Source organism: Sander vitreus, chromosome 3, assembly GCF_031162955.1.
Source record: "Sander vitreus isolate 19-12246 chromosome 3, sanVit1, whole genome shotgun sequence".
NCBI classification, from domain to species: Eukaryota; Metazoa; Chordata; class Actinopteri; order Perciformes; family Percidae; genus Sander; species Sander vitreus.
In genome coordinates, this window is record NC_135857.1 from 27,177,078 (window position 1) to 27,191,823 (window position 14,746).

General features: G+C 44.1%; 1 protein-coding gene across 3 annotated transcripts in view; it reads right to left on the minus strand.

Moving 5' to 3' along the window:
* epha4l (eph receptor A4, like) overlaps positions 1-13,750 on the minus strand; it is a 51,265-nt gene extending 37,515 nt beyond the window's left edge. For all 3 annotated transcript variants that reach the window (XM_078246763.1, XM_078246762.1, XM_078246760.1), the window contains exons 1-3: positions 13,424-13,750; positions 11,482-11,549; positions 8,176-8,839 (exon numbers count right to left, since the gene is read on the minus strand). In XM_078246763.1, the coding sequence (XP_078102889.1) occupies positions 8,176-8,839; positions 11,482-11,549; positions 13,424-13,520 (829 nt within the window). In that variant the 5' untranslated portion in view covers positions 13,521-13,750. The remainder of the gene's footprint in view (positions 1-8,175; positions 8,840-11,481; positions 11,550-13,423) is intronic.
* Between the last annotated feature and the right edge of the window lie 996 nt (positions 13,751-14,746).

Sequence of the window (14,746 nt, forward strand, 5' to 3'; positions counted from 1 at the left end):
TCCGCCTTTGGCTTTAGATCTGCAGCTTCAGATCCCTGGTGCTGCGAGACCTCCACATGCCCAAATTACATTTCAGCTCTCCCACAGAGAGGTTACACCTCCCAGGCAACCCCATGGTGTGCTTGATACATATGTAGTTTGCATGCCAGTGTGCATACACATGTATTCAAAGCAAGAGGTCAGCTACCTGATCTTAAAGTTCTGAAACCAAGTATAGGTACATGTATGTTAGAGTTTATGTAAAATGAAAAATAGAGTTGCCAAGCAGTTTCCACTGTAAATTCCCATTACAAAGATGTATTTTAAGGGAATATTTCAAACTCATGTCTGTATGCTAAATGGAGAGGTTTTTGGCCATTTAATCCATGGAAGTGTTCCAAACTCATCTAACATTGTCATGCAGGTAATGAACAGGACGTTTCCTGGATACCCAAAATATCTCCTCCTACTTCACAACTCTATTGAACTGACATATGTTGTCCACAAAACTATGAGTCTTTGCAACAACCTGCCTGTATTTGCAATCTTCTTCCTGCATACAATTCACACATTCCCAGTGTGTGTGTGTGTGTGTGTGTGTGTGTGTGTGTGTGTGTGTGTGTGTGTGTGTGTGTGTGTGTGTTTTTCCAGGAAGAATGAGCCTGTGTGCCATTTCCTCCACCACCGTGATTAGAAAAGGAGGATCTCAGCTCATTAAAATGGGCACTGTGTCCAGTCTCAGGGCACATCAGATTACATAGTGGCCCTTTATTGCAAGGCTTTTTTGTCATAACCCCTAACTGATTGCCACGGAGCACCCTTTGATTTGGACACTGAACTCTGTGCCCCCTGAGAAAAAGGATGACGAGAAAAGAGAATAGAAGACCACCTACTATGGACCTGGCAGGATAGAGAGAGCTTAAGATAGAAATCAGCAGGAGAGAGAGAATGGGAGAGATAAAACATTTGCAAGGTGTTTGCAATCAGCCTCCCATTGTCGGATACCGAGAGAGAGTTGGCTGTTCATCTGTAGAGCTGCTGGGCTGCTTTGTCTCTGGGCGCAGATCGTGCAACGCGATAGGAACGTTAATAGAAGTTTATGATACAGCATGTGATATGTCTGTCACGACAGATGCACAGAATAAATATAGGACAGATAATGGTTTAGACAAACACTCACACATGCCCTGTCTGTCTACACACACACACACTCTCTCTGTCTGTCCACACACACACCCAATCCTCGCGATCAGTAACACATTGCCCAAGATCAAAGAGATTTCCGTGCAATGGTGAACTGACCGATGAAGTGTAGAAAAAGCACGGTTGCCAGACTGGAACTAAATCTCTTTCCACTTCACTTCCCCCCATGTTTTTTGTCTCTTTTTCTCTCTCTACCTCCCTCCCTGCCTCCTCATCTCCATCTTCTCCTCTCTTCTTGGCGAGAGAGGTCTGTTCTCACTCTCTGTCAGCACAAAGACGGTGGCAGAGGCCCTATTTCTCTTTCATATCCTCTCTCTCTTAAACAGTCCACCCATGCCCACTTGATCGCTGTCCACTTCTCCCTCTGCCTTTCTTTCTCTGCCTATACATCCGTCCATCTCGCTTTACAAACTCTGCCTCTTCTCCAGGTCTGTCAGCTGAGGGAGAAAACAAGGAGTTTTGGAGGAAGAGGGGGAAGAAAAATTTAAAGTGAGCGGAAGAGAAAGAGAGGGGCAAGAGAGCAAGAGGGAGAGTGTGCAGGAGTGCAGGAGAAAATGGAGGGAGAAGAAGGGAAACAGCCGGCAGAATGGGGGAACGTCAGGGATGGATAGAAGGAAGGGGGGGCAGGGGAGGGGGAGGGGGGGGTGAAAGGACTACAGGGTTGTATTGGTAGAGAGCTGGGGTATTGATTCAGGGCCTTTTGACATGCTAATTTGCTTGCTGACTGCTTTAATCGCCCCCTCTTCCCATCGCAGGCTTCAAAGAGAGGATGCTATTTCAAAAAGATGAGAGAGGAGAGAAGAGGAGAGAGACATTTTATCATCCCTTTTAACCACTTTTTGACACTTCCACAGCTATACAGTATGTTCCTTTAGTTTTGTATGGTTGATTTAGTGTTCATGTTTATCTAAATTTATTGTTGTACAATGACCGAGAATGGCCTCTAGGCAGCAAGAAAAAATGTACACAGATTGTGGAGTTAAACTTTCCACAATAATTTATTGGAAAACTTCAATGTTTAATGATTGTTGTTGTCCTTTCTGTGTTTTTGGAACAAATGTATTGAATATGTTGTTCTTGAAGTCATACTGTCATAAAGGAAAATTACACATTTTTATATTTACAAATTGTTACTTTAATACTGATAAGTAGCCTAATGTTTTATATTTATTATGTTTCATTGTTTATCTTAACGTGCTTGTTTTAGACAACACAACTCCAAAAAAAAAAATTTACTAATGATTTTTAGTAATGACTACTAATGTAAACTTGATTTGTCTGCTGCATCAACTTACCGCTCTGTGTTAACACAACTTAACCTGTTAGGTTTCACCATGTGTAAAAACTGATGGTTTAAGGCAACGGGTTTCCACGCAAATTTCTAGTAAAGTCAACTAATTCTGGATAACTCCACTTGCACAACAGGGTCCATCAAGAGGAAAGTCTAAAAATGTATACATTTTGTAAGCATACTGGCATCTTTGAGTATGTTTCATTTTGTCATTTTTCCAATAACCTATATAAACTAAAAAGTGGTTTTGTAAAAAGGGGGAGTAGAAGCTGGTTTTGACATAATTAAGACATTTTATTTAAGATCATTCACAATCTATTTCAAGAATTGAAATAACATTTGTTGCCATTTAACTCCGTATACAACTAGCGAAATGGTCTCATGCCACTCACAGTTCGGTCATTTAGTTGGCAGTTTATAAAAAGTTGCAAAACATTAAAACTCAACAGGAGATAAATGACTATTTTCGGATATTCGTGACAGCGTATCCCTACACACTGGCGCTGTGGGAGCGCTGTGGCCGTCAGCCCCGGGTCATGCGCGATCACCGGTGGCTTCCTGCCCGCGAGGGGAAAGAGAGCTGGGTGATGAGTGTCAGGAACTGTGAAAGGAGCAAACACTGAGGCGGGATGGCAGCCCAAGCAGGAAAAACATTTCAGCACCTCAGCTAATGACGGCTGAATTACCACTACCCCCCACACACACACACACACACACACACCTCCCTCCTCCATTCGGTCAAGGGAGGATTCGTGTGTGTTGAGAGTACTTTCTTCATCATTTGAGGAGCTAAACAGGAACGGAATATTACAAAAAAATGCTCCTTATTTCAGCAGGAAGAGAGGGTGGCGGAGGATTGCTCATGAGACATTTTGAGACATTGAGTCCTTTCGTTCTCTTTCTATCTGTTGTTCTTTCCTGCTCTCCGTTGGTAATAGATTCCTCGTCTCTATTCAGCAGTACAAAATGAACCTCTCTGGTGGCAGGGAGAGTGATGAGTGCATTCACCTCTATTCTGCTACGCTCTGCTCAGCTCTGAGTGTGTGTGTGTGTGTGTGTGTGTGTGTGTGTGTGTGTGTGTGTGTGTGTGCATCTGCTATACATATTTATGAATGTGTCTGTGTACTTGAGTCTATTACTTAACATGTCCTTTTTTACATGAGTGTGTGCCTGGATTGCCTGGTTAGTTTGTATAAGTGTGTAGTGCTGTACATGTGGGGTGCTCTCATGCAAATATTGGTTCCTGTCGCATAAGACATCCTTCCACGCATATGTCTGGATTTTTATTATTCAGGTTTGTGTTCAGACTAACACACTTGTGCATGCGAATGAGTGTGCGTGTGTGTTTGTGGGAACAAAGGTGATGATGTTCTGTGTGCTGCTCCTAGCTGCCTTCCTTCCCCAACAGTGAAGGTAATCTCATTATTCAGCCCACTTCCTGCTGCTGCCACCAGAGACAGGCTGACGAACACTAACCACCTCGACGGACGAGCAGAGGGAGGGAGAAATAAAGAGAGGAGGATATCAAAGACAGTGTGAAGACAGGTGAAAATTGCTAACAGAAACACAGTGGGAAAATAGAGGGAAAGAGATACATGATAAGAGAAAAAAGACGTAGTCATAAAGAGACATTAAAGCAACAGGAAGTGTGAAGAGACAGAAGACATGGACAGAAAAAACAAGCAAAAGACCGAGTCGGCCAAGAAGAAGATGCAAACACTTAATTTGTGTGTATGCAGAAGTGAGGTAGGAGAAGGAGGAGGAGGAGGGAGAGGAGGAGTAAGGGACCGAGACTGTGTATTTAAAGCCATCGGGGACCAGCGGGCTAAATAGAATTACGTGGTGAATTTAGAATGATGCTCCCAAGTGCATATTCAACACTGTCAACAGAGGGAGCGAAAGAGAATGGAAGACACAGATACACACACACACACACACAATGAGTGACGCACAGGAGAGAAACTTCATCTCTAAAACCTCTTAATCCAATATGAATGAGAGTTTCCAGCTCAGCAAAGACTTCTGGGAATAGAGAGGATGGTGGGGGGGTCTCAGGTGAGAAAATGCTCCGATCACACACTGACATCGCAACCGGGACCCTAAGCCCTTATACACACACACACACACACACACACACACACACACACACACACACACACACATATGCAAACAAATTTGGGGAACACACAAAGTGGTGAAAATGAAGTTTAAGATAATGTAAGTCAATTGTAGATCTTGCACTTCTCAGTGTTGCCTTAATGCAGCATTTATCGAAAAGAAGAGATGCATTTTGTCTTTGTAATAAAGTAATAGGAGCAGAACAAAAATGAAAAAAAGATAAAATGTGTAAAAGCCCATAAGAAATTCATTTGAATTTAAAAAGTGATTAAAAATGTGAAGGTGTTAACCTAATTCCTGTTTTTGAGACAATGTTAGCTACCATTAAGGAGTGTGTGTGTGTGTGTGTGTGTGTGTGTGTGTGTGTGTGTGTGTTAACTGCTGGTGGTGATGATAGGTTCAAGGTGCCGGTTAACAGCTCAACCGTGAACTTGCATTCGTCAGTGTGAAAAGTGTCTGTCACCTTCACGCCTTAAACAAGCTATATCCGCAACAACCACGCAAGCCAACAAATATAACTTTGGAAACAGACACTCAACTTGAGATTTGCTGATTTTCCTGAAAACACACATCATTGCTCTGCAGAAGAAAAACTGCTGTCAGAGCCCACCGTCGTTCAAAGTTTCAAAGCTCACTCAACAAAAAAAAACAGTTGATGTACAAATAATGACATACGTAGTTCTCACTAATCTCTCCCTCCCACCACCTGATCAACACCCCCCCCTCCTCTAACAGTAGTGACCCCCTCACCAGATGAGGAGCGAGGGGACTCCCTGACCCCCACCCTTCATCAACAGAGTGTGTTGGGGGGTTAACAGGGAACGAGATCCCAAATGCAAACAGACAGAGTCCCCTCTCCTTAGATCAGGGGGCCCCTTGGTCCTCAGTGCCCCGGTTGGCCCGCTTGCTTTGGCCCTTGGTGTACACCCTGGCCACCCTTGGCCCACATCGAGAACAGACACACATACACTGCCACAGCTGTCAAAATCCTGACGTCTTAATCAATCCTAAATCCACGACCCTGTCAGTTGCAGCAGTAAGACGGATGCAGAAGGGGATGACCCCTGACCTTTGACAGGGGTGGAGAATACAATTCCTACGTGCCCCACCAGCCCCCCCTCTACCACTTTTTCCCCCCAAACATTGCCAGCCTCAGTCGGCTCCGCTGCTGCCCCAAACAATAATGGAGGAGAGCCCATTCATCCTGGGCTGGGAACCAGGGGCCAAGGTGCCCTTGTAACCCTGCACGTACTCAAGACAAGCACAGACACACAAGTATGCGAACACACACACACACACACACACACACACACACACACACACACACACACACACTCACACACACCCTTACAATTGGGCTTGTGTGCACCATAGAACAGATTTAAAAAGAAGGTTTTAAACCAAATCAAGCCATATAGTGTGACCAAAGGCTGACATACTCGCATACACTTGTTTAAACTTTTAAAATATGTCTGAACAAAACAAACAACACACACACCTTACCCCACGCCTCTACCTCGATATCCACCCTCCCTCCCCCAAAACCAGCTCCTGTCTAAGTCCCTTGGTCAACATGGTCATATAGGAGAGGAGCCTCTCTCCCACAGAGCCTGTCACATTGGGGAATATTAACCAGCTCATCAGTGCACTTGAAGACTGACAGTGGCCAGCACCTTTTAACCCTTCAGTCTCTGGATCTGACCAACAATGACATGCCAATGCATGTTATCCAGTTTCCAGAAAAAAGCTTTTCAAACAGTGTAAATGAAGCTTGACGGTGTTTTAAGCCCCCATCGTCGACTTCAAGGCACCTAACCCTAACCCTAACCTTAACCCTAACCATTGCCTAACCCTAGTACCTTCCAGGCAGCGCTGCCTGGAAGACGACGTTGGGGGCTTAAAACACCAAACACTGTAATTTAAGCTTAAAGTAAAAAGAGTGGATGTATTGGCACTGTAAACTTAAACTAAAGCAGATGCAATGATATGTGAACTAAATAGATTTATTGGCTTGAAAAGCAATACTGCCAGCTCAGAGGCTGGCATACACTACGAGACTGCATTAGTCATATAAAATCAAGGTTTCAAAATCCTTTATTGCATTCTTTAGAGAGGAACAGCTATTTATTTAAACTGAAATTAAAGAGAAGAGATAAGTAGTCCATTTCGATTTTGTTGCAGGAAAATTAAAGTTATGATATACAGTATGAGATCAGGGTCTCATTCTGATTTGAAACAAGAGTTTACTATAGTAAATTGCATGATAGAAAGAAAACCCAAGGCAGATTTACATAAGGCCTGTAACTAACTACTTTCTGGTGTCCTTCCCTCAACCCTTCTGCTCACATGTACCCCTTAGCCTTCCCACCCAAGCAGCCAACAGTACCCCTAAATCACCAGACCTGTTTGCCATGCAATTAGTCCTCCAAGATAAAGGCTCCCTCATAAATTAGGAGAGGTGTAGTGATCCGTCCCCTTGTTAATCACCCATGCCCAGCCTTTGACCCCTCACTGCTGTGACTCGCTGCTTTTTTTGTGTAATGGTGGTGGGTGGCGGGTGGGGTATACCAATAAACCATTGTGGCAGCATTGGCATACGTTCGGTCACCTGATAACTGCGCCTCGGCTTGGCAAAATGCTGCATATGGTCCAAAAAACAGCTGCTGAATACTACTAGATGCTAACCACAATACACTGTATACCATAAACTACAATCTACTGTGTGCAATGAAACAAGCAAGTTAAATTAGGGAAGAGTCAAAAATGCCATTTCTCGTAAGAGCTAAATTCAAAGTTATATTGGCAATGTTAAATGGGCATTTCTAGGCCATGGTCAGAATTCAGCAACATGCTAAAAGCTCTATCATGCTTCTGATTTATTTTTTTAATCTGAAAGGATTCACTCTACACTGACCTTAAAACCTCATCAAACAACCTGGTATAGGATCACTGTAAGCTCAGGCTACAATAATCCCCCACGAAGGGCTATTCGCCCCCTACCAAATAGCACTATTTCAACCCCATCTCACTGCTGTTTATTTTCACTCTTCTCATACCTGCTCGGAATGATAAACTCTTTCTCTCTACTTCCCTCCCTCTAAAGCTGTCTATCTCTTTTTCCCAGCTTCGAGCTCCATTGGGAATAAAAGAACGAACAGGTGGGGTGAAAGACACAGCGGTAGTGTGAACCAGTCGGAGCTCTACCCTCATCTCCCGGTGTCACTAATTCTCCTGGGCTGCATCCCATTGCACAACACCTCCCAGTGGGTCTGCTAATTACTCCATTTCTAATTATCATTGTTTCTATCTCCCAACCAGACACTGGAAAGAAGACTGTAGAGAGTGGGGGAGCGAGGAGTCAAAAATATCCAACAGAGTGCGAGGTGGGTGAAGTGAGGGAAGGACAAAGAGAATGAACACTGGGGATAAAGACAAAGAGGCAGAGCAAGAGGATGGGGAGAAAATGTAAAGGTGGGATACTGTAGGGACTGGCAGAGTTAGAAGGAAGAAAGTGATCTACATTTTTAAATAGAGAGAAAAAACAGTCAGCCCCAAAAAACAAAAGACAAATGTCAGTTCTTTACCTTGGCATTCTGCATTGCGCTCCTCGTATCCAGGGTTACACAGGCAATTCCCGATGGGCACCAGCCACTCTCCATCAGCCCCACAGTACATCTTTGGAACCTCTTTCTCCTCTGAATTATCCACGCATGATCCACGAACTTCCACGAGTGAGGAGGTATCGGCTCCAGTGATGGTATCAGGAAACTGGGCCAAGTTACGCACTGCTAAAGGACATTTCTTGTAGAAGACCCTGACGGACACAAGCGCAATGCACGCTCCAACATCCTGGAAGGCCAAATAGAAGCCCTTCCGGGTCAAGGCGCCCACATCACGGACCTCTGTGTTCAGCTTCATGATGCGATCGCCGATGTCCACCTGAGTGAAGCTCTCGTCCGCAGCGATGGTATCGATCTTCCCGAACTGGTTCTCGCGGATGTAGCGCTCCTTGTCATTGTTGGACTCGTAGTAGTAAAGATTGAAGGTTTCCTTGCAGGTTCCCATGACACCTGGGAGGCTGTTGCAGTCCCGGAGGGTGAACTTGATCTCAATGTAGACACGCTGGGCACCGCCTCGGGGGATCCAGTCAGTGCGGAGCCAGTTGTTCTGGTTTGGCTCCATGACGTTACACACCTGATACGTCCGGATGGGAATGTTCTTTTCATCCATAATGCTCACTTCCTCCCACTGGGGAAAAAACACAACAATAATATTTTTACAAAGGTGTTCTTAAAACTCTTAGTTTCAATCTGCAAATTAATTACTCATGATGAGTTCCAAACCATAGTTTAAGACAATTAAAAAACAGTAGTAAAATGCTATAACGTTATCATGGCAGAATTGTTAAAGGTTAAGAACATCAGAGAAATATAAAAACTAAATGCTCTCCTAATTAAAATGGACTATGTAGGGAACACACATGACTGGAGCCAGTCTATGCCAAGAATGAGAGATATTGTGCAAAAGAGCATGCAAGAAAGATTAGTCAATATTTGAGTCTCAGCAGAGCAATTAATTGATGGCTAAACTTAATGCATATTTTATGAATGGCACCTAATAGACTTGTTAGGTCCTAATATAGAATCATACAGATATTAATATTCATGGCTTCCCCTCAGCTGTGAGAAAGGAAATTTGTTATTAGTTATATGCCTCCGTAATGCCTACACTTCAATAACTTAAAGTGGAGTGGTATACGAAATTGTCTTCACACACACACACACACACACACACACACACACACACACACCCACACACCCACACCCACCCACACACACACACACACACACACACACACACACACACACACACACACACACACACACACTGAGAGACCTGCATGACTCAGGCTATCAGAAAAAAAGGAAAACGGGATTATGTGAATTCCAAAACTAAGGGTCTGGAATCAATGCTAATGATCTAATGTGCGCCTGCTTTACATCAGCGTACATTATAGGGACTAGGAGACAGAGGCACACATGTTCACCATGTTGTTAGTATGAACTCATAGAATAGAGAGAGACGCTGACGTGGGGCGCATGGATTACGTTATCCAAGCTTATTTTTACCAGGAGGGAATGTTTGTTTTACTTATGATAAAGTTTCCCTCTTGACAGATCACTGTTGAGCAAATACGAGCATGTCTTGAGAGGCTCAAAGCGGTGTGTTCCCTTTGGTTTTTCACTGTGTGTTTTAAATAGAGTCTTTGACTGAGCTGGGCTGTAAACAAGAGCAGACAGGCCTTTGGCTGCCGTAGCTTCAACCATTTAGAAAACTGTATAAAAAAAGTCATAATGGAACAATGGAAGATACGGGTTATGCTGCCAGATTTGATTTGACGCCTTATCATAAACAATCTGGTTTAAAGCCTTATTACCCTGGAGGAGGGTGGGATAATGCTAAACATAGTTGTGGTTGTATGATTTGAGAAAATGTCTATCATTTCCTGCTGTTCCATTCCACACTGCTCTCTTCCTTTAGCCCCCTGTTGTTGTGGAAATTAAGCGGCACTGAGATAAGGGCGCACCTTTCCCTGATAGCAGGGAAGAGGGAGAATAAGGCCAATTGGTCATAATGAGAGGGTGAATGCAGGCTTGCCGGGGGCTGCCAGGACCCTGTCAATCACTTGTTTGTGATAAACTGGTTGAGGGGAGGATCTGAGCGCAGCAAGTTTATTGAGAAAAGCTTGCGAGCAGAGCATGCAACAGCTGCAGTAGGTGAAATTCTGTTCCCGTGGGTGGCTATTCATTAGTTAACATGATTGTTGCTAATGTGTATTAATTTTCATAAAACATTCTAGCATGTGCTCATTATCATATTTCTAAGTAGAACAAATGGAGGAGTTACTACTGACTCACAAAATTTTTTTATTTGTTTAATGTGAACAATTAGGTCATCACTGATATTCAAAGATATGGCAATCAAATACATTTTTGCCCATTTCTGTATAATGAAATTGAGACTTGGTTAAGTTATGGTATGCGCCTTAGCTTTCCTTAACCATCTAATGCCCTTGGCACACCGTGGCCACTGTGGGGCCCCTATTCTTTCTCTTATCAGTTATCAGAGCCACTGTAGATATCCCAATTAGACTGAGGGATCACGCATTTGGTCGACCCTATTCCCCGTTGCTCTATAGTGAGATCTAGTCATCCTGCGGCAAGAGCTAAACCCCTCTGCACTTTCCCCCTTATTCATCCATTCCAGAGGGCCCTCTCTCAGCTGCCAAGTTCATCTCTCTCTCTCTCTCTCTCTCTCTCTCTCTCTCTCTCTCTCGCTCTCTCTTCGACTCAATGGTGGAAAGGGATATAAAGTTTCTCCACAAAGACCGATTCAATCCACCGTCTATTCAGGAAACCTGACGCCCGCTGCAGTATCGGCCCCTGCATCTGACCATTACAGAGTGGTTAGAGAGAAGGGAAGCGAGGAGAAAGGGGAGCAGGGGATGAAGGGGGGGGGTGCCTATAGACCGGTAGTTCTCAAAGTGGATTCCGGGGACCCCATGGGGCCCTGGAGGTTGTTCCTAAGGGTCTTTATATACAACAAAATGGCAAATTCTAATTTACCAATATTTTAGTGTAAGATACTGAAAATGATGCCTTGATCTCACCCTGAGCCTAATATCCGTACAGCACAGATAGCTGAACAATAAATCATCAACAATGATATTTCCATAAAGGGCTCACCAGGACTGAATCTTATCAAAGAGGGCTGTGTATCTGTTTGGCGGTCCACTCCAGAGCTCCTGCCAATAATGGATATTATCTCTCCATTTTTGCTCAATAGGGGACCATGCGCCTAACAAGGGGACACTTCTTTGCAGTACTTACCCCTCCTTCTGTCGGGTTGGCGACCCATCCCAGCTCCCCCTGTACAGATCTGGAGTCCAATAACGTGACTGGAAAACAAGAATAGGAGATGTGATCTTAAAGTCTCAGTCTGTCCATACCACATCAGCATAATCTACTAAGGTCTGAAGAACGAAAATTGGTATTTAAAAAAGGCTTAATGAATAGAAATAACGGTTGAAGCGAAGTGATATTTTCATGATGAATGTCAGTACACAGAGAGAATAAAAACTGTAGACCAACGAGTCTTGTAAATGTTTTGTTACGCGTAAATCCCTTCTGTGCTTACCGCATGTCGTTTTAATTGATTTTCGTTAACATAAAGCTTTTCTACAAAAGACAAATGTATTTCCCCAGTGTCTTTAAAGTAATAATATTTAATTCTGCTCATGCAGCGTCGGCCCGAAGCATGTTTGATGATTGGAATCAATTAAGGAGCCGTGTGCATAAACTTGGTCGTTGAAGAACAAAACGCATTAAAAAATGCCTCCGACAGACAGAGAGGCTTTCTTGCGCGACATTTTCTCGAGAAAAAGTACAACAGTATGTCTGTGAAGCCTTAATTTAAAAAAATATATGTTCGATTGAATTAAATGGCATAGAGTAGAACTATTTATTTGATGTGAGTCAAATTCTTAATCAGCTGCTCAGTATACATTAATAAATAAGCCCGTTATATAAGTTCACGGTGTAAATTATTAGGTACAATACAGACTGATCAACTAAAAAAAAAAAAAAAAAAAAATGATGAAGACATGGAAGAAGAGAGAGAGGGGGAATGACATGCAGCGAGGGGTCGCAGGTCGGAGTCGAGCCCGGTGCGCTGGGTCGAGGAGTAAACCCTCTATATATGGGCGCCCGCTCTACCAACTGAGCAATCCGGGTGCCTGACAAATTTTAAATGTTAAACATTTTGTTTTATATTTAACTTTCCGGAGCCCGGGATGCATCGCTGTGGACTTGTATCAAACAGATCTGCTCTGCTGAGCAGGTCTGGTATGGAAACATAATTCTGCAGGACAGACTCGATCCGATGGGATGGTTTAAAATAAAACAAAGTAGGCTTACATTATTTATTAGTGTTTGGAGTGGAAAGTAGGGTATAACCTGTATTGGGCCATACATTTTGAAACACTGCGCACCGGAACCCCGAGCAGGCAATAGCCCCGAAACCTTCCGTGCTCTTGTTTTGTGTCGGATACACCATGCTCAATTCTTGCACTTCAGTGTTTAGTAAACGTAAACCTGTAAGACCCGAATAACCGAATACCTCTTATTAATCGCTGGGAACTATTCGAAGTGCACGTTATAATAAACCGATGAGCAACACAGTTTAACTTTTACAGTTGGGTTTCTTGTCATTGCCATGTTCACCTTCCACCAAAATCCACTGTTACAGCAGGAGCAATCACTGTGAGCGATTCTGAAATGGATAAATAAGGAGCTGCCTGACCGGTCGGATGTGTGCCGGATTTTGCGAGTCTCCCACTCTCGTCACTCGTTAATAGTCTACTTCGTTTATGTTCTACAAGACATGTCGGTTCACGAGATGCTTCGCTAAATTAAACTTCGTTTTAAGTGGAGAGCGGCTTGACCTTCTCTCTTAACAGAGAACAGCACGTATCGGGGCTGCAAGTGTTCCTGCTCACAGGCTTTCAGCAGCTGGCACGACCAAAGATCGAGCGGAGACAGCCGATGCGCATTTGGACAGCAACTCCTCATTCCAGTTGCGTTCTCACAAAACCCAGCAAAAGTCGCTGCGTAAAGGTGACCGTCGGTGTTTCCCACCATTAAACTCATCGCGGCTCCACGCACTCGCAAATAGGGGCCACGAAGTAAGGGCTCCGCAGCGCAAACACACAGGGAGACGGAGCGGGGATGAAGTCAGAAGTCCGCGGCAGTTATTTTCTCCCAACAACCTTACCTTCATTTGGGGGGTATATCCGTGCAGGCGAAACAAATGTAGAAATCCCAAAAACAAGAAAGACGGCCGTGAACAAAATCCCTGCCATGAGTGCCATTTGTGTCGTTGTTCCGTTTTTCTCTCCTGTTTTTCTTTCGTTGCTCTTCTCCCAGGTCCTGCTCTCTCTCTCTCTCTCTCTCTCTCTCTCTCTCTCTCTCTCTCTCTCTCTCTCTCTCTCTCTCTCTCTCTCTCTCTCTCTCTCTCTCTCTCTCTCTCTCTCTCTCTATGTGTCTATGTGTCTATGTGTCTCTCTCTCTATGTGTCTCTCTCTCCCAGTGGAATATGGGTTTGAAGCGGACAGGGCGAAAGAGACGCAACGAGCGCACCAAAGCCAGGAGGCGTGTCTACTCTGTGCGGTCTGACGCGGACCCCGTCAATCCATGTAGGAAACTTAGTGGACTGTGGGGGGGTTATGGGGAGAATAATCATTAACCACCCCGCACACCCCAAACAACTCACTCTCTCATTTGCCAGTGGGCACTCTAGTCAGAGATACGAGGAGATGGTGATAGTATTAGTGTGAGGTGGCATTTCTCCACGACATTTGCCATGCAGGTACAAAGGCCCCTTCAAGGTCCTTATGACTCTGTAAGTCACCGATTGACATTACAAGAATAAACTGCGGGGGAAATGTCCTTTTGGCCAACAGTTAAAACGAATGATAAGTGTGTCTGTGTGTGCACGCTGCCTTGATTTCAGACAGAGCATTGAGTTTGTTTAGGAAATGAAGTTGAAGTCTGCTTCAATCCCTGCTTCCTTAACTTTAAATGAAAACGAGAAACTGCTCCTCATTTATATATTAATATGAGTAAAATGCGATGCGTCAGTTTTTGTCCTCAGTGTTCCTCAGCACTCACACTGTGCTGCTGCTGATCCTGCATGTTGTCTGGCTCCAGTCAAGCGCAGCGCTGTCCGAGGTGAGCCGCATCAGACCAAGGTCGCCACCTAGCGGACATAGTGACGGCTGTTCTGCCTCCAAAATTGGATTAAAGAACAAGCATGAGCATGACCTCCCTACCATTACATGGTATTGCACTTTGTGATATTGACAATGCCTGTTTTGTGATCAGTGGCAAGCTTGTATTGGATTATTGTTGCCATTATTCTAATATTACCAAGGCTTTATGGGTATTTATGATGAAATGTGCACAGGGATTCATCCATCAGTACAGGGTACAGAGTAGACATGGTGTTGTGGTGCTACAAAGGTAAATGTGCAGGAATTGATGTATCTGCTGCAGTTTTTTCTTCAAACAAAGGCTGCATTGTTCATGTTTGAGAAAA